The sequence below is a fragment of the Petaurus breviceps genome, unplaced genomic scaffold, assembly GCF_028583685.1.
Source record: "Petaurus breviceps papuanus isolate PSGF00001 unplaced genomic scaffold, PetGlider_PUasm1.0 90977, whole genome shotgun sequence".
Classification (NCBI taxonomy): Eukaryota; Metazoa; Chordata; class Mammalia; order Diprotodontia; family Petauridae; genus Petaurus; species Petaurus breviceps.
In genome coordinates, this window is record NW_027187391.1 from 25414158 (window position 1) to 25435554 (window position 21397).

General features: G+C 35.7%; 1 protein-coding gene across 37 annotated transcripts in view; it reads left to right on the forward strand.

The window, feature by feature from the left end:
- The window catches only part of TRDN (triadin), a 565674-nt gene that overhangs the window by 254276 nt on the left and 290001 nt on the right, over positions 1 to 21397 (forward strand). For 31 of the 37 annotated variants that reach the window (XM_069076909.1, XM_069076882.1, XM_069076893.1 and 28 more), the window contains 2 exons: positions 11355 to 11414; positions 14638 to 14700. In XM_069076909.1, the coding sequence (XP_068933010.1) occupies positions 11355 to 11414; positions 14638 to 14700 (123 nt within the window). The remainder of the gene's footprint in view (positions 1 to 11354; positions 11415 to 14637; positions 14701 to 21397) is intronic. The other 6 variants (XM_069076901.1, XM_069076908.1, XM_069076914.1 and 3 more) reach the window with 2 other exon arrangements.

Here is a 21397-nt window from a genome sequence, read left to right on the forward strand (position 1 = left end):
GAAAGGTTATGGGAGGAATCTAGGGGTGGTCTAGAGGAGGAGTTTGGGAAGGGTCTTCAAGAGGAATCAGATGAGGTCAGCCTCCAGGAATGAGTGATTAAGGGTGGGAAGTTGCTGAAGGCTACCAGGAGAGGTAGGTGGAGACAGACAATGGTGGGCTAGGCCAGTTCAAGGGTGTAACAGATTTGGGTATAGATATTTTGGGAGGATCAAGGGTGGGAAGTTGCTGTACAAAGGAGGCCTAAGCTAGTAACTAAGATTTGGGCAGAGCTACTGTGAAAGGCTTATGGCCTCAGGCAAATGCCTCATGTGGCAAGATTCAAGGAGAGCTCAAGGGGGTTCCCAGAGCCTGTACCTCATCACTATGATAAACTTTCATGGAGCTACCAGGAAATAACCTCTGTGCAAGTGAATTCTTAGGTTAAGTAAGGAGCAGTACGCTTATGTTTCTACCACTAGAACTAGTGTATATCTTTGTGGTAGCAAAAAACTTGAAACAAAATGTTTCACAATTCTCCCACCAATTGGGGCATGAATGTCTGTACAAACTGTGATATGTGAGTGCAAGGGACTATTTTCGCAGCATAAAAGACATAAAGTATCTGAAGAATTCTGAGCAACACAGAGGTACTTTGTGAAGTGATACAAGGCAAAGAAAACAAAGGCATGAGAATAATGTACAAAATGCCTTGTGAAATTACTTTTCATCCTCTATGAATATTTCTTATATGTACCTAGTTATGTGCATGTTTTCTCCCCATTGGGAAATAAACCACAGGAGGGCAAGGCGAGTCTTTCCCTTTCTTTGTATCTCCAGCACTTAGCTCAATGCCTGGTATACAGTGAGCAATAGTTTATTGACTGACTATGAAGTAAATAGCAGCAACACTAAAAAATGGTGAAACAATGATGAATCATAATGAACAATCTGGGTCCTGGAGAATTGCTACGAAAACATACTTTCCTCCTTTTGAAGAGGATACCCACTAAGAGGGTTAGGGTTGCTTTGGAGACCCCAAAATACCAACACATAGGACCCTGCCAAATGTATTCGACTCAAGTCTTCTCAGCCAAAGAAAAGTAAAGTTTGTTAAAAGTTCACTTGCATTAGACACAGAGTAAGTCTGTGCTAGGTCATTCTATGGCGCTCTCATGGCATTTTATGGCACTCTCACTGGGGTCTTTTATACGGAAGGTTGTGGGAAGAATCTAAGGGTGGTCTAGGGGAGGAGTTTGGGGAGGGTCTTCAGGAGGAGTTAATGAGCTCAATGAGTGATTAAGGGTGGGAGGTAGCTGGAGGCTACAGACAATGGTGGACTAGGCCAGTTTGGGTGGGAAGTAGATGAACAATGGAGGGCTAGGCTAGTAACTAGGCTAGTAGTTAGCAGTTAGTAACTAGAGACTAGAGGTCTGGGCCCAGCCGCCATGTAAGGCTTATTGCCTCATCAAATGAGACAATTAAATCAAGAGTCCAAGGGAGGTTCCCAGAGCCTGTACCTCAAGTACTTAAAGAGAGCTCCAGAGGGCTCCCAGAGCCCATACCTCATCACTTTGAGTAAAGAGTTTGGGGTATGATGGAGAATATGATATATAATGTCAAATATAGATGTGTGTTAATGTTTTTTTGTTTTTTTACCATTTTTGTTTCTTTCATTACAAGGACTGGTTTAAGGAAGATCATGATTAGGGGGAAGTAGCTGCTGGAAAAACAAAAGGAAAAAATTTAAACTATTTTGAAGGACGTAAAATAATAATAATGAATGTTGAGATTTTGGAAAGGAAAAAAAAAAGGATGGATATTCCAACTATGATTTAGAGAGTACCCCCAAGCTAGAGAGGACCAAGGGGAAATGAGGCAAAATAGAAGGAGTAAAATCATTTTGCCTGTGTTTCCTAGTTTCACTGGAACTTGCAGTATTTTAAATCCTTTCATTTGTAATTAACTATTGTGTGTTCCCTGACTTTGAAGACCTTTTGTTTTCTGGGGTTTTTTACATTTAAAAGCTGGAGAAAAGCCCATTGTAAGGGCTTAGGAAGTAAAAGTAAGTCATTTAATTTTTTCTTTCATCTGATGTTAATTTATGCAAAAGCTAATAACATATTTGTTGCTTAGAGCTGTTCATTTCAGAGATGCTTTCCCTCCCAACAAATCTATTTTTTTTTCTTCTTAGTGATCCTTTGCCAGACAGAGTTATCACTCTCATGACTTAAAATGCTTTTGCCAGGAATTTCAGAGTGGTAATCTGTTGACATCCTAGGCCTGCACATAATTACTAACTCCCAGAAAACATAGCTTACTAGCCAACTTACAGTAAACTGTTCTGAAGCTATTTGACACACAGGAAGGAAAGTTGCTGGTAGAAGGGGTGAAGGTGAAATTAGATATATGAATGAGAAGGTGGAAAGTAGGAAAAGCAATGAAAAGGAGGGGAAATTATTACTGGTATATATTGTAGGAAAAAAGAGTGAGATGAAGTAAGGACATGTATAGAATTTAAAAAAAAACAACAACCAAGAAACACGTAATTAAATTGTTGTGTCCTTCAGAAAGGAAAAGGCTAATTATACTGTTGCCAATGAGCCCACAGAATAGAGACAAATGTACTTATAGGGCCATGGATTCTTATGAATAACTCTGGTTTAACAGCAATTCACCATGAATAACAGATACGCCATAATGACAGCTTAAAGGTCCAATTCATAAAAATGTTATTAAAGCACATTATTTATACAGGCTTTTCCTATGCTTCTGCTCTTATTCATGACTCTCTCAGAACTGTGCTATAATCAGAGTCAGAGTGTACAGTGGAAGCATTAATTCAGTGCGAACTAAGGCAAGCATACTGGAGCACACAATAAAATCTTAGCTAGATTAATTTAAAGGGTAGAATTTATCACACCAGAGCATATTTTCAAAAGAATTACAAGATATTCAGACTAGTTTTAGCTTATATCCCAAGGTCTTTGCTAATGTAATCTGAAGTTCAGTAGAAGGTTGGGGAGTTGACAACTTTTTATGTAAAATGTTTGTGTTTGGACAATTGGAAGCCTATATCTAATGATTGTGTCTGTTCTGACTTTGATCTGGACTCCTATTTTCCAGGAACTGGAACTATCCAAAACCCCATTCTATTTTTCTCCTTTCCTGTTAAGCAGTAACAATATTAGAGGATGAGGGGAATAGGCAGAGAGACTAGACCTGGGTTTCATTGATATTGGGAAAACTCCCTGGTGGGGAAGCTCCCTCAACTAATACAGGACACCTTCTTGCCAGTTTGTGATCTTAGTGAGTTGCGTAAAGCAGAGGTATCATCACAGCACAATTGGCCCACAACATTCCCTAGTCAGCCCAGAACCAGATTAAAATGTAACTGGGAACTATTTAATAAAATAAAGAAAAATACAATCAAATATAGGTAATATTAATATGTATTTTTCTATATATGTAACCCTCTCCTTATGTAAACATTAGTAGTCCCATTTTTATTTGTTTTACTCTCCTGAGCATTGAGATATTACATTGTAACTTGGTCAAATTTGTCAGAGGCAGAATTTGAATCCAAGACTTCCTATCTCTAAGGACTGCTCTGGATCCATGATACTATGTTGACTCTCATGTCAAAGTCTACTGTTTTGTACATGTCTAGTAAAACAAGTCTGTAGAAGCCAAAAAATCTTAGAAAGATATCTTAGAAACCAACTAGCCTAACCCCCAGAGTTTCCTTTTGAGGAAACTGAGGATCATAGAGTAGAATTGACTTGCCTAAGGTCACATACTGGCAGAATTAGAAGAGCTTATAGAAATGGGCCTAGACCCAATCTTCTAGGACTCTTAGGCTTCTGTTCTTTTCTGTTGCTTCAATTGTTTATAATTTAGGCAAATCCCTAGTCACAGAAAGCTTACCCCTGAGAAGTTGAATATGATGATAATTCCCTGCAAGCATTTTTATTTTGGGATTATCTACTTAGTTTGTAGAAAATATTTAAGGAAAAATGGGATGACTACCCGAAGTTATCAAAAATTGACTTCTTGACTTTATATTTCTGATTATTGGGACTATAATATTAGACTGCATTTACTTTTAGACAGGGTATGAATGCATTTTTATATAAGACATTTGACTATCTCTTGAAATCCTGTAGAGACGTTTTTTGTTTAATTATAGCTTCTAACACTGACAGAACATGTTGTCTTTGATCCTTTAGGTAAAAAAGCCTAAGACCTAAGGGAATGAATTAATTCCTATATTTAATTAGATGCAGTCATTAGTAGACTTAACTTGGGCATTCACATTAGAACTCATCATTGAGTTCTAGGAATGGCAACAGTCATAGGTAAATGAAATATTAAAGAGTTTATCTCTAGTACCGGAGACTAAAGATGAGGGAAAAAAAAGGCATAGAAATCCTTCTTCTTGAGAAAGGTGGTAAAAATCACCAAAAAACTTCCAGTAATTTAAATAATAAGTCAGTCAGGTGGTCTTACTGGTCCTTATTTTCTCATTTGTAAAATGAGGGGTTTTACTGGAAATCTTCTAAGTCCTTTCAAGCTCTAAATTTATGATCTTATGAATAGCATTAATTGAGGATGTATTCTTTTCATTGTAGCCTTAGTCTCAGAAGCCCCAAATATTCAATGATTGATGAATCTGTACCTTCTTGTGAATGTCCTTTTTAAAATGTCTACACCTCTTACAAAAAAATATATCTACAATTCCCATTCTGTTCCTCCATTATTGCTGGGATACGATCCTTATGTTGTCTGCCTCTCAGGAGTGCTTCAGATCTGAGAAAAGAGGATCCAATACTCTTGAAAATTGAAGAAAGATATCACACTGAGTGCTGAGCTGTGTGCTCCCATTTTAATGTCAGTATACAACTGTAGATTAAGAATCAATTTTCTAAGGGGCAGCTAGGTGGCACAGTGAATAGAGCACCAGTCCTGGAGTCAGGAGAACCTGGGTTCAAATGTGACCTCAAACACTTAAGACAAAAACTAGCCATGTGACCTTGGGCAAGTCACTTAACCCCAATTGCCTTAGCTCCCCCTCTCCAAAAACAAACAATTTTCTAGCTGTATTAATTGATGCAGAGTGAAGTAAAAAGAACCAGAACAAATTACAAAGTAATAGCAATAGTAGACTTAGAAATTGTGATCAACATAATAAAAAAAACCACAATTCCAAAAACTCAATATGAAACATATCATACAACTTCAGATAGAAAACTAATTGATTCAAAGTGCAGATTGAGGTTTATATTCTTCTTTATTTTTTCTTGCCTTTCTTTTTCTTTTTGAAACATGACTAATATAGAAATTTGTTTTCCATGATTATACGTATTTGTAATGGTTTCTATTTTTCTTGCCTTCTCAAATATGTGGGAGGGAAAGGGGAGAATTTGAAACTGAAATTAAAATTGAATTTAAAATAAAGGAAAACACAAGAACATACTACTAAAAAAATCTTTTAGAAGGGAAGCCTTGTTGCTTTTGTATCATATTGCTTGAATGGGAAAATGAAGGTAAAAGGCTTTCTTCCTTTGACTGCCTGGTCCATTATAAAACCTCCATTTTAAGGACACAAAGGCTAGACCTGATTAATCTTTGTGTCCTTAAAATAGAGCTGTATAGGCTCTTTAGACTTTCTCTATAATTCTAAGAGCTGGAAAACTATCACACCCTTCTCAACTTACTTTTAAATGTTGTCTTCCCCATTAGAAAATAAGCTTTTTGAGGGGAAGGAATGTCTTTCTTTTTACTTGTACTTATTATATGTCAGTGCTTAGCATAGTTCCACATACATAGTTAACACTGTAAAAATGTTTCTGACTTCTGGGGGTAGAGCCAAGAGGGCTGAGTAGAAAATGCACTCAGCTGAGTTTTCCTAACATTTCTCTCCAAACAACTTTAAAATAAGTCTTCTAATTGAATTCTGGACAGGCAGAGTCAAAAAAAGAAAAAAGTCAGACTAAGACATTTTTCTAGTCCAAGACATCTTAGGAGGTTGGCAAGGGAGATCCATGACATGGGGGTGAATGCTAACCTAAAGCCAAAATGGATGAAATACTACTGTTGGGACCAGGTTGTGGTGACAGAAGTGGCAAAGTTTGAGGAACTCTTAATTTGGAGAAAGTAAGGAAACCTGGCAATTGGTCAGAAAGAAACCACAATGGACCTCTTTGCTATCCCTGAACTTGGGACCAGGCACTGTTTGGCAGCTCCATTGCCTATACCCACTTCTGAGTTTTAGTTCAAGAGTGAAGAGGAGTGCTTGGTTCACAAAGAAGTGGAAACCCTGAGGAACAGTATCAATTGCAATCCCAAGGACTCAGAAGCCCTTCCTGGGTAAGGACCTGAGGTGAAGCAGAAGCAATGATCATACCTCTCTCCAGATTTCACTACCTTGAAAGCACCCCAAACTTCCAAAACATCAGAACTAGCTCTGAAAATAATAGTGTGATGAAGCCTAAAATTTGATATGGTGCCAGTCTCTGTCCAATGCTTTCCCCCCTCCCATTGCCAAGAATAGAGCCCAATTTTAACATAAAGTTCAAAATGAAAAAAAAAAATAGGATGGTAAAAGGAGAAAACAACAACAAGAAAAAGAACTTTATCATAGAACACTACTATGTGACAGGGAAAATCAAGACACAAATTTAGAAGAAGACAAAATCAAAGCAGTTGCAAAACAGCCAAAAAGAATGTGGATTAGATAGAAGCCCAACAAGAATTCCTGGAATCCTTGAGGATGATTTTCAAAATCAAGTTACAATGCTGGAAGAAAAATTGGTAGATAAATGAAAGCAAAGGAAGAAAATTATGAAAAGAAAATAAGGAGCTTCATAAAAGGGGCACAACAATGCTGGAGAAAATAGTACTTTAAAAACTAGAATTGAACAAATTGAAAAAAAATGAGGTAAAATGACTGCTTAAAAAAGCAGAAGTGGCCAAATGGAAAAAAGATGTACAAAAGTTCACTGAAGAAAATAATTCCTTAAGACCTAGAATTGGCCAAGTGGAAGCTAATGACTTCATGAGACATTGAGAAACAATAAAACAAAGTCAAGAGAATGAAAGAATAGCAGAAAAATGTGAAATATCTCATAGGGGAAACTACAGACTTGGAAAACAGATTGAGGAGAGATAATCTAAGTGTGGGCTACTTGAAAGGCACATTCAAAAAGAGGACTACCACATCATATTTCAAGAACTTATCAAGGAAAACTATCTTAACAACTTAAATCCAGAGAGTAAAATAAAAAATTGAAAGAATCCATTAATCATTGGCTGAAAGAGATCCCCAAATGAAAACTTCCAGGAAGTTTATTATATATATATATATATATATATATATATATATAGCCACATTCCCTGGTTCCCAGGTCAATGAGAAAATACTTCAAGCAGCCAGAAAGAAACCATTTAAATACCAAGGAACTACAGTCAGGATCACACAAGATTAGCAACTAAAGGATCTTAAAACACCTTAAAGGATAAGAGGGTTTGGAATATTTTAGTTCTAAAAGCAAAAGAGCTGGGATTACAACCAAAAATAACCTACCCAGCCTAACCAAGTATAATGCTTCAAAGGCGGGGGGGGGGGGGAATAATATTTAATGAAATAGAGGTCTTTCAAAGCATTCCTGATGAAAAGACCAGAGTTGAATAAAATTTTTACTTTCAAATATAAGACTTGAGATAAGCAAGATAAGGTAAACATGAAAGAGAAATCATAAGAGACTCAATGAGTTTAAATTATTTGCCTCTCTATATGGGGAGATAATACATGTAACTTCCAAAAACTTTACCATTATTAGTGTAGGTAGAAGAATTCTACAAAAACAGAGGGGTACAGGAGTGAGTGGGTTATATTGGGATGATGTAAAAAAAAATGGATAGGTGAGAAGGAGAAATACCCTGAGACAAGGGGGAGGGGAGAGGAAGAATGGGGAAGTGTTGGGGTTTTTTTCTTCTTGTTGTTGTTTTAACAGTCAGAGGGAAAATGGTGGGTAAAAGGTGGATAAAGCTTGAACCTCATTCACATCTAAATTTGTTCAAAGAGGAAAAAAAAAACTACACATTCAATAATAGAAATCTATCTTACCCAACAGTGGAGGAGCAGGAGAAGGGAACAAGGGAAATTGGAGTGACAAAAAGGAGGATAGATAAAAGAAGTCATTGGTCAGAAGCAAAATAGACTTTAGAAGAAGGACAGGATAAAAAATGAGAGAAGAAGAAACAGAAGAAAATAGTATGTAATTTTTATTTCATTACATTTAGTAAAGGGCTATAGAAAAATAGGCAGAAAAAATGAGTGGAAACTAAATTTTCCTTTTTTACAAAATGTATTTATTTTTACTTTACAGCATTCAGTTCCAAAAGTTTTTTGAGTTCCAAATTTTCTTCCCCTCCCTTTTCTCTCTCCCTCCCCTCCCAAGACAGCACACAATCTGATATAGGTTCTACATACACGTTCACATTAAACATATTTTCACAATAGTCAAGTTGTAAAGAAGAATTATAACGAATGGAATGAACCATGAGAAAGAAGAAACAAATTAAAACAAAACAAAATGAGAAAGAGAGAGCAAATAGTTTCCTTCAATCTGCATTCAGACTCCACAATTCTTTCTCTGAATGTGGATAGCCTTTTCTATCATGAATCTTTTGGAAATGCCTTAGAACCTTGCAGTGCTGAGAAGAGCCAAGTCTATCAAAGTTAGTTATGACAGATACAATGTGTCTGTAATTGTGTACAATATTCTCCTGGTTCTGCTCCACTCACTCAGCATCAGTTCATATACGTCTTTCCAGGTTATTATGAACTCCATCTGCTTCTCATTTCTTATAGCACAATAGTATTCCATTACATTCATATACCACAACTTGTTTAGTCATTCCCCAATTTATGGGCATCCCCTTGATTTCCAGTTCTTTACCACCACAAAAAAAGCTGCTATAAATATTTTTGTATTACTGATTCTTTTCTCATTTGTATGATCTCTTTGGGATGCAAACCTAGAAGTGATATTGCTGGGTAAAATGGTATACACATATTTTATATCCATTTGGGCATAGTTCCAAATTGCACTCCAGAATGTTTGGCTCAGTTTACAATTCCACCAACAATGCATTAGTGTTCCAATGTTCCCATGTCTTCTCCAGCATTTATCATTTTCCTGTTTTGTCATGTTAGCCAATCTGACTGGTGAGATGTGGTACCTAAGACTTGTTTTGATGTGCATTTCTCTAATCAATAATGATTTAGAGCCTTTTTTCATATGATTATAGATATCTTTTTTTTTTTTTTAAAGCAATCGGGGTTAAGTAACTTGCTCAAGGTTACACGGCCAGTTATTTCTGGGTGTGGTGCTGAGTATCTGAGCCTGGGATTTGATCTCCAGGTCATCCCGACAGTGGAGCAGTGCTCTTACTCGCTGAGCCACCTGGCCGCCCCTAAGCAATTGGGGTTTAGTAACTTGCTCAAGGTTACACGACCAGGTGTTTCTGGGTGGGTGCTAAGTGTCTGAGCCCGGGATTCGATCTCCAGGTCCTCCTGACACTGGAGCCTGTGCTCCTACTCGCTGTACTACCTGGCCACCCCATTATAGATATCTTTAACTTCTTTCTCTGAGAACTGCCTGTTCATATCCTTTAACCATTTATCAATTGGGCAATCACTTGTATTCTTATAAATTTGACTCAGTTTTCTGTATATTTTAGAAATGAGGCCTTTATCAGAAACATTGGTTGTAAAAATTCTTTCCCAATTTTCCACTTCCCTCCTAATCTTGGTCGCACTGACTTTGTACAAAAACTTTTCAATTAAAGGTAAATTATCCATTTTGCATTTTATAATGCTCCCCATCTCTTGTTTGGTCATAAATTCTTCCCTTCTCCATAAATCTGACAGATAAATTATTCCTTGCTCTCCCAGATTGCTTATAGTATCAGCTTTTATATCTAAAACATGAATCCATTTTGACTTTATTTTGGTATATGGTATAAAATATTGGTCTATGCCCAATTTCAGGCATACTATTTTCCAGTTTTCCCAGCAGTTTTTGTCAAATAGTACATTTTTATCCCAGAAACTTGAGTCTTTGGGTTTATCAAACAGTAGATTACTATAGTCATTGACTACTGTCTTGTGTACCTAACCTATTCCACTGATCTACCACCCTATTTCTTAGCCAGTACCAAGTAGTTTTGATGATTGCTGCTTTATAATACAGTTTAAAAATCTGTTATGCATAGGCCACTTTCCCTAGCATTTCTTTTCATTAATTCCCTTGATATTCTGGACCTTTTGTTCTTCTAGATGATTTTTGTTAGTATTTTTTCTAGCTCCATAAAATAATTTTTTGGTAGTTTGATTGGTATGACCCTAAGTAGGTGAAACTAAATAATCTAATCCTCAAGAATGAATGGGTCAAAGAACAAAATGTAGAAATAATGATTTAATTAATGGAGATGACAAGGATATACAATATTCCAAAATATGTGGGGTTGCAGCCAGAGCAGTACTTAAGGAAGACTTAAAGGAACTGATGCAAAGTAAAGTGAGCAGAACCAGGAGAACATTTTACACAGTAATAGGAATATTTTAAGGATGATAAACTGTGAAAGACTTAGGTACTCTGATCAAGGCAATGATCTGAGACAATTCTAAAAGACTTATGATGAAAAATGCTCTCCGTTTCCAGAGAGAGCACTGATAAACTCTGAATTGAAGATTGAAGCATACTTTTTAAAAGTTTCTTTTTGTAATATTTTTTGCCTCTTTATTTTTCTTTTGCAACATGGCTAATATGGAAATTTGTTTTACATTGCTTCAAGTTTATAGTTGATCTCAAATTGATTTCCTTCTAAAAGATGGGGGAAGGATGGGAAAGAATGAATTTAGAACTCAAAAAATTTTTTTAAAAAGATTATTTTTGTGTATAATTGGTAAATATTTAATGAAATAAATAAAATATATTAAAAAATAAATACTTGTTGTCTTGTCGGCTTAGGAAACCAACATGTGACAGGATCCCAAATTCTACTTTGTTAGAGGCAGATTAGGAAAGACATTAATAACAAAATTCACTTAGCATGTAAAAATGCATAGTGTGCTCCTTAAGACTATGAAGACATTTTAAAATAGAGATTATTGCTAGTTTACACAAAAGTTCTTTAATAAAGACTGATTTTTTTTTTTATTTGTGAATGTTATGGTTTGGTCATGTTCTAATTATTTGCATGGTCCAATAATGTTTTGTTAAAATTATGATGTTGGATTATTTTAAAATTTAATCTGTAATTTCAGTATTACTGTATAATAAATAAAAGACTGTAAATCCTTCCACAGGAAAAGAAGAAGAAAAGAAGAAAACTCCTGAGAAGAAAGTAACTTTTGAAACTAAGAAGGGTAAGAAAATTTTAAAGCTGCCTGTATATGTAATTTTTTTTTTTAGGATGAACTTTTAAAAGTCTATAGGCCAATTAGCATAGCATGTACAACAGGATTAATCTTTAGGTAGGTAAATCAAATAGCTGTCTGGAATCCAGTAAAATGGTAGTCATTAATGGTCAGTGTAATCACTGAAGTAAGAATCATAAATATAACTTAGTTTAATTTGATGAAGCCAATGTCTTTTGAGTACAGGAGGCATGTGATCAGACTGTATTTGCAGATCAGACCATGCTGGTTCAAATAGTTGCAGTATGACCAAGACCCCTGGCAGGATTTGAGAAGGTGGCTCCTGTAGAGCTGCTGGTGACCCATGGTGCCATTAGCAAAGACAGGAGAAAAAAAGGCTGAATGTACATTTTTAAAGTGTTCTTGGGGCAGCTAGGTGGTGCAGTGAATAAAGCACTGACCCTGGAGTTAGGCAGACCTTAATTTAAATTCAGCCTCAGACACTTGACACAACTAGCTGTGTGACCTTGTGTAAGTCACTTAACTCCAATTACCTTGCCTTCCCCTCTCAAAAAAAAGTGTTCATTACACTGTTATTGTCAGTTGTTATATAAGTTGAAGACAGTGGTATTGATTTTACTGAAGATTTATCTAATCCTAATAAATACTCTACCCTTTGAAAATAAAGCCATATTATGATAATTGAAAACATTGCACTTCATAAAAGAAGAGGTTTACAGGGTAAGGAAGATCTGAGTTTAAATTCTGTCTCTGACATATACAGTCTCTGTAACCATGTATAAATTACTTAAGTTCTCAGTTCTTCAGATAGATACCCTTAGGCTATAAATTACAGAAAAGATACTGCACTGCAGCATGAGTGGAGGGAGGTTTCATACTGGGACCTCCCCAATGCTATTACAAGTCAATACTAAATATGCAATTTGGCATAGGGATGCTTTTATTTATTTCATCTGACTGCTAACCTGTTGCTATACCTAACATCTATGTCTCTATTTAGATTTATATTTACAATTTATAGCTATGTCTAGTATAGGTCCAAAAAATCCTCTCTGTCTCTGCCTCTGTCTCTGTCTCTGTCTCTGTCTCTGTCTCTCTCTGTCTCTGTCTCTCTCTCTCTCCCTCTCTCTCTCTCTGTCTCTCTCTCTGTCTCTCTGTCTCTCTCTCTCTCTGTCTCTCTCTCTCTGTCTCTGTCTCTCTCTCTCTCTCTCTCTCTCTCTCTTTCTATCACTAATTATTAATAGGCTTGTTTAGTCTGTATCATATCTTACAAATACAACAAAATATTTAATTTTTTTTTAAACTTGTAGTAAGGTCTCAACTCTTAAAGTCTGGGCTCCCAAAAAAGTATATCAGGATATACTCAAAACCTTTCCCTACCATTATAGGAACTGACAGAACAGGCTCTGTTTTGATAAATCGGGGGGGGAAGTCTCTGAGTGTGGTTACAGTCATCAAAAGTGTGAGTGAGTTAAGTAGCTGAATAAAGTTCAGAGAAGCTCGTCTCTAGTTTGGCTGCAGGCTAAAGAATTTTTGTTTAAGACAACTCTCAAAGGTAATCCATTCAATTAGAAAGAAGCTGCACCCTCCATTTGTGGAGGAACTATCAATACTGACAAAATTACAGGTGCTTGAAACATTGGAATGGAAAAATGTAATATTATATTGTAACAATGTGATATGATAAAATAGAACATACTTCACTGCTATCAGTTGATTACAAGGCAATAACTATATAGACTCACCAGCCTGGTAATAGTATCAACAGCTTGTTCCAATAGCATAGAATTTGAGAATCCAGAGTCAGCAGTACACCCTTTTAAGGTCTTGCTGTAAGATTTTAGTAAAACGATGATGATGGTAATGGTGATGATGATATTTATATAGTGCCTTAAGACTTGGAAAGTATTGTACACATGGCTATCTCATTTGATTCTCACAATAATCCTATGAGGGATGTACTATAACTATCCTCATTTTACAAATAAGGAGACTGAGACTGAGAGAGGCCAAGTGGCTTGCCTAAGGTCACACAGCCAGGTCATACAATCAGTTATATAGTAAATGTCTAAGTTGGTATCTGAACCCAGGTCTTCCTGACCCTAAGATCAACACTTTCAAGTACTGTGCCACCTAGCATGGTATAACATAATTCGTTTAGAAGCAGTTTATAAACACACACACACACACACACATGTCCCCTTTTTATTCTGAATGTCCTAGTATGGAAACTATTTCCACTGATACAGATAGGTAGATCATCAACTATAAAGAGCTTTTTGGAAGATGTTTTGTCTTGGTGCTGTCATGGTCACAAGACTGTTATATCTCAGAGGACAAATCTTGAACCCATGACTTCCTAATCTTAAGACTGGCACTGTCTCCACTGTGCTCCACTATGTCATGTCATGTCATATGATTTAATAAAATACAATATAATATAACATAACATAATGCAGTATAATTATAATGTTCATTTTCTCATCATGCACACACATAAGTATGCATATATGCATACCTCTATGTTCATTTATACATAAAATGAAAGCAAAATTGAAGAATTTCTAGATAAATTAATGAAAATTACCTGCACAACCATTCATTCTGATGATTTGACTGATGCAGCTGCAGTTACAGAAGTGATTTCCATCCTCTCAGGAAGGCGCTAGGGAGTCTACCTCAATGAGAGGTGCCATCCAACACAGGTCTATGTTTTGTAATCAGGGGAATTTGATGGGAGGGGAACTAATCAAAATGACCAGCAGTGACTCTGATCAACTCCTTTACACTTGTATGTGACTAGGAATCAGACAATATGAAATTATATTATTGTAAAAATATTGCAGATGCCCCCAAAATGGGATAATGCAATTTAATATTTGCACTGATAAAAATAATTTCTGTTCTATTTAACAAGAAAATGGCTCCTGAAAGATCAGTCCTCTTTCTTTGTATCTTTGTGTTCTTCTTTCTCCCTTCTCAACTCTTCCCTCATGAAATCAGTGTAATATTTGGTTTGAAATCATTCATTTGTGACTTCATTTTTAAAATTTTGAATTTATTTATGAAGAGTTTGCTGGCTCAGTGACTTTCATCTAAGCCTTCAAATTCCTCAAAAAATAGACTCAATGAGGATTCTAAATTTTATGAACTTATAATTGGAGATGTTTAAATGTGAGAGAAAAAAAAACCTTTTTTGTTTCCATATCAGAAAAGGAAGATGGCAAGAAGAAAACTTCTGAGAAGGAAACTGTAGTCGAGGTTAAAAAAAAAGGTAAAATAAACACTCTCTCCTTCCTTCTCTCTCTCTCTCTCTCTCTCTCTCTCTCTCTCTCTCTCTCTCTCTCTGTCTCTCTCTCTCTTTTCTGTCACTAATTATTAATAGGTTTGTTTAGTCTGAAATATGTATAACTGATCCAGTTGATATTGAGTAGTTCATTGTTTATGAACAAAATTCCTGGTTTGCCTAGAACCATTATTTAATTCAAATGTTGAAATATTGAAGATTTTAGCTATTTTCAGTTTCATTAGTGGTGAAGGATTGGTACCCTTTTGGGGTATATTGGAGTGGAGATAGGATGTTGTCATAGTGGGAAAGTCCTCTACAAGATTTGGAGCATAATTTTTCACGTAGAAAGGCAAGATATGTTACTGGCAATTCATATGCATATCATCAAATTGAATGTCCAAAGAGAGTAAGCGATATCTGAAGCACTAGCTGGTTCAAGACCATGACCACAACAATGCTAAAGGTAGAGAGTGTAGTATGGGTCAGGTTACAGTAATTCTGTGAGGAAGTAAATAATAAGCTTGATAAGGAGATTTTTTTTTCCCATTCTATTTCATGATCCTTGTGTGTATTTCTGCAAATTATTTCTTCCTGGTTGGTCTTACTCTCTAGCTTTCTATATTTTCCTATCAACTTGAAGGTTATACATCCTATTGTCCTTATTGTTATTTACGGCAAATAGAACTCTAACAAATGGTAGATAATTATTCTATTAGATATTTGTTGCTTTGGATTATTCAGGTGTTGTTGCTATAAAAAATGCAAATATACCCCTGGAGGAGTAGCACGTTAAGTTCTATAACTATTTACAATAGTGAGTTCAATAATGTTCTTAGACTTCTCCAATATGACAACTTAATTCAAACTATTCAGTGAAAAATCAGGTGCATTTTTTAAGCTTGTTTTTGGTAAGGGGAAGAACAGAGAAAGAAGGATAAATGGTGAAGCTATGATCTAGGAGGTATGGGCTTGATTGGAAGGCTATAGTGAGAACTAGTTTTAAATCCTCAAGGGGTGGACTATACTAATCATATGGAGAGAAGTCTCTTCCAAAGGAAGACAGGAGGCCTCAAAAGATCACCTATAAAATGAGATTTTCACAGAGGAGTAAAAACCAGTTATTAAAGGCTTATATATTTATTTGGGGATAAATGGAAACTTTTTGGCTATTAATAATCACAGCTAAATTTATAGGATCATAGCATTTAGTGGTACAGTGGAAAGAGAATTAGCACTGTAGTCAGAAAACCTGAGGTCAAATCTTGCCTCTAATATTTATTGTCTGTGTGACCTTGGACAAGTCACTTAACTTCCTTGATCCTTAACTTCCTTGCTGTCAGACTTCTAGCCTAAAATGAGTATCTATCTTTATTCCAGATTCATCATCTCAGAAAATTACAGATGATAATCTTAAACTAAGCTAAAGTTTTTTGTTGCTTTTTTTTGGAGGGGGGAACGCAGAACAATTGGGATTAAGTGACTTGCCCAAGGTCACATGACTAGCAAGTGTTAAGTGTCTGAGGCTGGTTTGAACTCAGGTCCTCCTGACTCCAAGGCTGATGCTCTATTCACTGCACCACCTAGCCACCCCCACACCCCCAGCTAAACATTTTGCAAATGTATATAGCTGGTTATAAAAAAATATGGAAAACTGTTGAACTTTGTCAGTGAGTTTGGATATTCAATATATGAAATATAACTTCAAAACTTCAAAGCTCATTTTATTATTATATTATCAATTTAAAAGGCTGTGAATTTTGGGTTGGGGTCAATCAAAATATTAAATACTTGTTATTTGCAACTTAATTATTATTATGTACAAAGTACTGAGCTAGGTACTGAGGGAGATTAGGAAGGTGCTCAAAGTCTTGTAGTAGAGATAAAAATGTATACAAATAAGTATAACATAGTATGTATGTTATAATGTCTATGACAGAGTGGGATAAGTGAATAGGGGAGGTACAAAGAGATTGCTTTGAAAGTTTGGAAAAGGGAGGGATCACTTCCAGTCTGTGGACAGAGAGAATCATGTAGGAGGTACCATTTGAGTGAAACCTTTAAGAATGAGTAGGATTTATGTAGAAAGAGACTAAAGAGAAAATAAGGGGTTTTCAGAACTGTTATAATGCTGAAAAAGTATGGCAGATGGAAAGTGTGAGATATAGAATCATTTTTGTTCTAGAAAGGACATTCAGAATTGTTTAGTCCAATGTCCTCAATGTCCACATGACTCAACAACAACATTTGGTGATTGGGTGGAGGGGTTGAGGAAGATGAAAGAAATTGCAACTTGAAGAATGAAGTTAGTGAAATGGTGCTGAAAATCACAGAATCAAGGCAATCAGGTGGAAAAACAAGTACTGAAGGAATAAATGAAGGGTCTTTGAATTTGAAGCATGACAGGGCATCTAAGTAGAGATGTTCAGCAGGTAAATTTGGGGTTTGGGACTAGAGATATTGAGAGTTTTGACTACAGAAATAAGATGGTGGTATGAATATCATTTATTATTTGACCTTGAGTAATGCTTGAATTTCAGTCAGAATTATCTGAATTGTGGGAGACAAACAAAAGTCTGTATTCAGAAATCTAACTTGATTAAAAACAAAACAACTTTCTGACATAAGATTTAGTTAATGAAGAATAGATTACCTTGGAGGTTTATGCAACTTTACTAAAATCAGATATCAGTATTTTGAGGATGATTTAAACCCAGCCTTTCTGCAGAGAAATAAGATAGCCTAAAGATGTTATGATTTTCTGAATGAATGAATGAATGAATATGCTTTCCATTGAATATAAAGATTATACTAGTGGTCCATCATCACTAGTGCATATACTCAGAGATATTTACTTAGTAATCAGGATTCATTCATCAAGTTCTTTTAACTAGCTGCATACATTTGCAAAATGCTTAGCTGAGTTTAAGACTATCATCTGTAACCTTCTGAGATGATGAATCTGGAATAAAGATGCATACTCATTTTGGGCTAGTAGTCTGACAGCAAGCACATATGAAGAAAACATGATTTTAAATTGTTCAATTTGGAAAGGAAAAGCTAAATCATCAGAATAGGATGTAACCAATACCCTGAAGTCAAAAGATCATTCTATGGAAGAGAGTTTAGCAGTGCTCTTTCAGGATTCTTTATGTGCTCAAAAATATTCCATTCAAACTTTACATTCAGATATCTATGAGCCATACAAAGAAGTTGACCCTATAAAAGTAACATTGAGCATAACTCATAAAAGAGCGTACTGTTGTGAGAGGTACATTCATAACTCTTTCCCTGAAATCTCTAGAACTATCTCTATACAAAGAATAAGAGACCCTGGGGCAAATTTTATTAAATTCTGCAAAAGCCAACTAAAGCATTTGGCTGTTGGTTTTTGCATCCAAGAGTAGATACTGTCACAGAGGGATTTCAAAGAACCCCTTTCACAAGCCCTTGGCCATGGAAATAACATTAAGTTTTATAGCTGCTATACATATAATTTTATGGATTTCAGTTTATGAGCATTTTTTAACAGATTATTTGAACTGTCTACCAGAGCTCAAAATAATTTACATAGTATATTGCATGCCAGTATGAAATATTAAATTACATGTTATCCTTAATAATTTATTAAAGGAAATAATTTCTGATTTTATTATTTTTCACATGACTGTGAATATACTTGTTGATAATATACGATTTCATTGAATTGCCAGACTTTAGTAGCCTTTTTGCATTTTACATGCATGTGTTAAAGCAGGATTGTACAAATATCTGCTGAACATGCATTTTGAAATCTTAAATTAATTCTTGCAGGAAACTAGAAACAAGTTGGTAAATTACTATTAATGCAGAATGGAGCTCTAGCAAGGCCAGCAAAGGGAGGCCAAGAAAGTCATTTGGCTTGGACTTCAAGTCAAGGGGCATCCTGAAATTTAGCATGCAAAGATTTTTATTATTCAATCATAGACCAACTGCTTTTAAATGCACTTACCAGGTTTTATGTCAGCTACAGCATGGTACAAAAATAGTGAAAAGAGCTGAGTAATTAGTATACTTAAAAAGGTAGATAAAGGAAAAGTTCTAATTATGACTAATTTTTAGAACTCCATTTTCTTTTCATATACTGTATTTTCACTGGGTTTTTGTTTACTTTTTGCTGAGGTCTTAGAGATGGTCATTGTTCTAGATTTTCTGGATTGCAGAGAACATCTATACACTAGTACTTCCTCAATAATCTAATGAATCTCAAGGAATAACTTCTTCACATTGACATTCTTGTTTACAGTTTTTTTTTCTTTTAAGTGACTATTTAAGCTAATGTAATGAAGCTTCACTGGAGATAATTAAACACACTCCAATAATTCACCTCAGTCCCATAAATAATCTCAATTCCTCAAGTTAATTGGGTTCTATAATCACTAATCTAATAATCACAGTCAACAATAGAATTTCTTTCAGAATGGATTATGGGATACATGCTGATAATATGTACCATCTTATGGTTGATAATTGAGAGGTGACATTGGAATGCTCCTTATTACACTTATACTTTTTGATATTTAACAAAACAACAACTATATTTTATGATGCTTTTAGTCCTTGACAGCTTTAAGGAATGAAGGGTTTTTTGTGGTTTAAAAAATGTTTAAGGAACTGTAAGATGTTTTGCCATCATATTTAGTCCTGCTATAAACCATGTGTAACCTTGAACTAAAGCAGCAAAAGTTCATATAATTCGATTTTGGTTACAAATTAAAATAAAAGACACAGAATTCAGAAAATGAGAAAGTTCATAGTATCATAGATCTAGAGTTGGGAGGGACCTCAAAAGTCATCTAATCCATCTCTCATTTTACAGGTGAAGAAATTGAAATGCAAGGAGGTTAAATGTTGTGCACATATCAAACTCTAGACATAGACTTTGACCTCGTTTCCTCTGATTCCAGAGTTAGGGCTTTTTCTGCATGACTCTCTTTAAGTATATAGAGTTTTAATATAACAAATTATGCTTAGCATCTTAAGTGCTGAATTTGGAGTTAGGAGGATCTGAATTAAAATTCTGCCTCAAATAGCTGCATGACTATGAGGGTCATTCAAATTTTTTCAGTCTTAGTTCCATCATCTATAAAATGGGAATAATAGCTCTTCTGTCTCAGTGTTTTTGTGAGGATCAAGTGAGGTAATATATGTAAATTATCTCGTAAACCCTAAAGTACTATATAAATACTAGCTGTTGCTATTATTTCCCCTGAGTTAATCTCAAAACATATGAATCTCTCTACACTGGCTCACATAGGTGTTGTGTCAAAGGGAAGATTTGAACCGATGACTTACAGACTCAGCAGTACCAAACTCACAATATGTAACTTCTCTCTCCATTAAGTAGGTGATCAATTAGTCTGTCTTCATTTATTATGAACCTACTGTGTTCCAGGCAGTCTTCTAAGTACTGGGAACATGAAGAAAGGCAAAACCTACCCAAACACTGCTCTCCAGGAGCAGATGATGTAATCGGAAAGACAGTGCGAACAACTATGTCGGGAAAGGCCTCCTGTTTAAGGTGGGGTTTTAGTCTGGACTTGAAGAAAGTCAGGCAAGCCAGGAGAATGCGATAAGGAGTAGAGACTAGAGCGCATTCCGGGCATGATGGAAAATTCAGGGAAGATGCCTGGAGTCAAAAGATGAAAGATTGCATAGGAGGAATAGCAAAGAGGCTAGTCATTGTATTGTAGGGTATGTGGGGGAGTTAGGGGAGCATAAATGTTAGAAATGCTAGAAAGGTGAGGGGCAGGCTACAAAGAACTTTGATCATCAAACAGAGGATTTCATATGTGACCCTGAAGGTGATATGGAGCCAATGGAGTTTATTGATTAGGGTTGTGACATGATTAGATCTGTACTTAAGTAGGATTATTTTAGCAGCTGAGTGGAAGATGAACTGGATTGGGGAGAAATTTATGGCAGGCTAATCAACCAGCAGATTATTAAAATAATCTCAGCATGAGGCGATGAGGACTTGCACAAAGGGGGGTTATGTTGTTATCAGAGACAGAAGCGGGTGTGGGCAAGAGATATTTCAAAGGTAAAATCAGGTAGCATTGGCAACAGGTTGTATATGAGGAAGGTGGGGTGAAGGGTAAGAGGGAATGATGAACTGAGAATGAGACCTGGGTTGCAAGCCTGACTGACTGGGAGGATGGATGGTACCCTCCACAGTAATAAGGAAGTTAGGAAAATGGAAGGGTGTTGGGGAAAAGATAATGAGATGATTTTTGGACATGCTGAATTTAAGATGGCTATAGACCATCCAGTTCAAAATGTCTACTAGACAGTTGGATATGTGAGACTGGAGATCAGCTGAGAGATTGGAGCCAGATGACTAATTCTGAGTATCACCAATATAGAGATGATAATTGAATCCATGGTAGCTGAGATCACCAAGTGAAATAATATAGAGGAAGGTAGAGAACAGGGTCCAGGACAGAAAAAAAAAATCCTTTGGTAATAACTGATATTTATATAGGAATTAAAATGTCATGGTAGTATGATTAAATTGTGGACATTTTATGGAAATTTTCTGAAAATAAATTACTTTAGATATAGTTCTAAAACATGCTGAGAATTTTGCTCCTAGAAAGTAACTGATGAAATACATTTCATTTTCTTGGTGGAAAGGTGGACCACA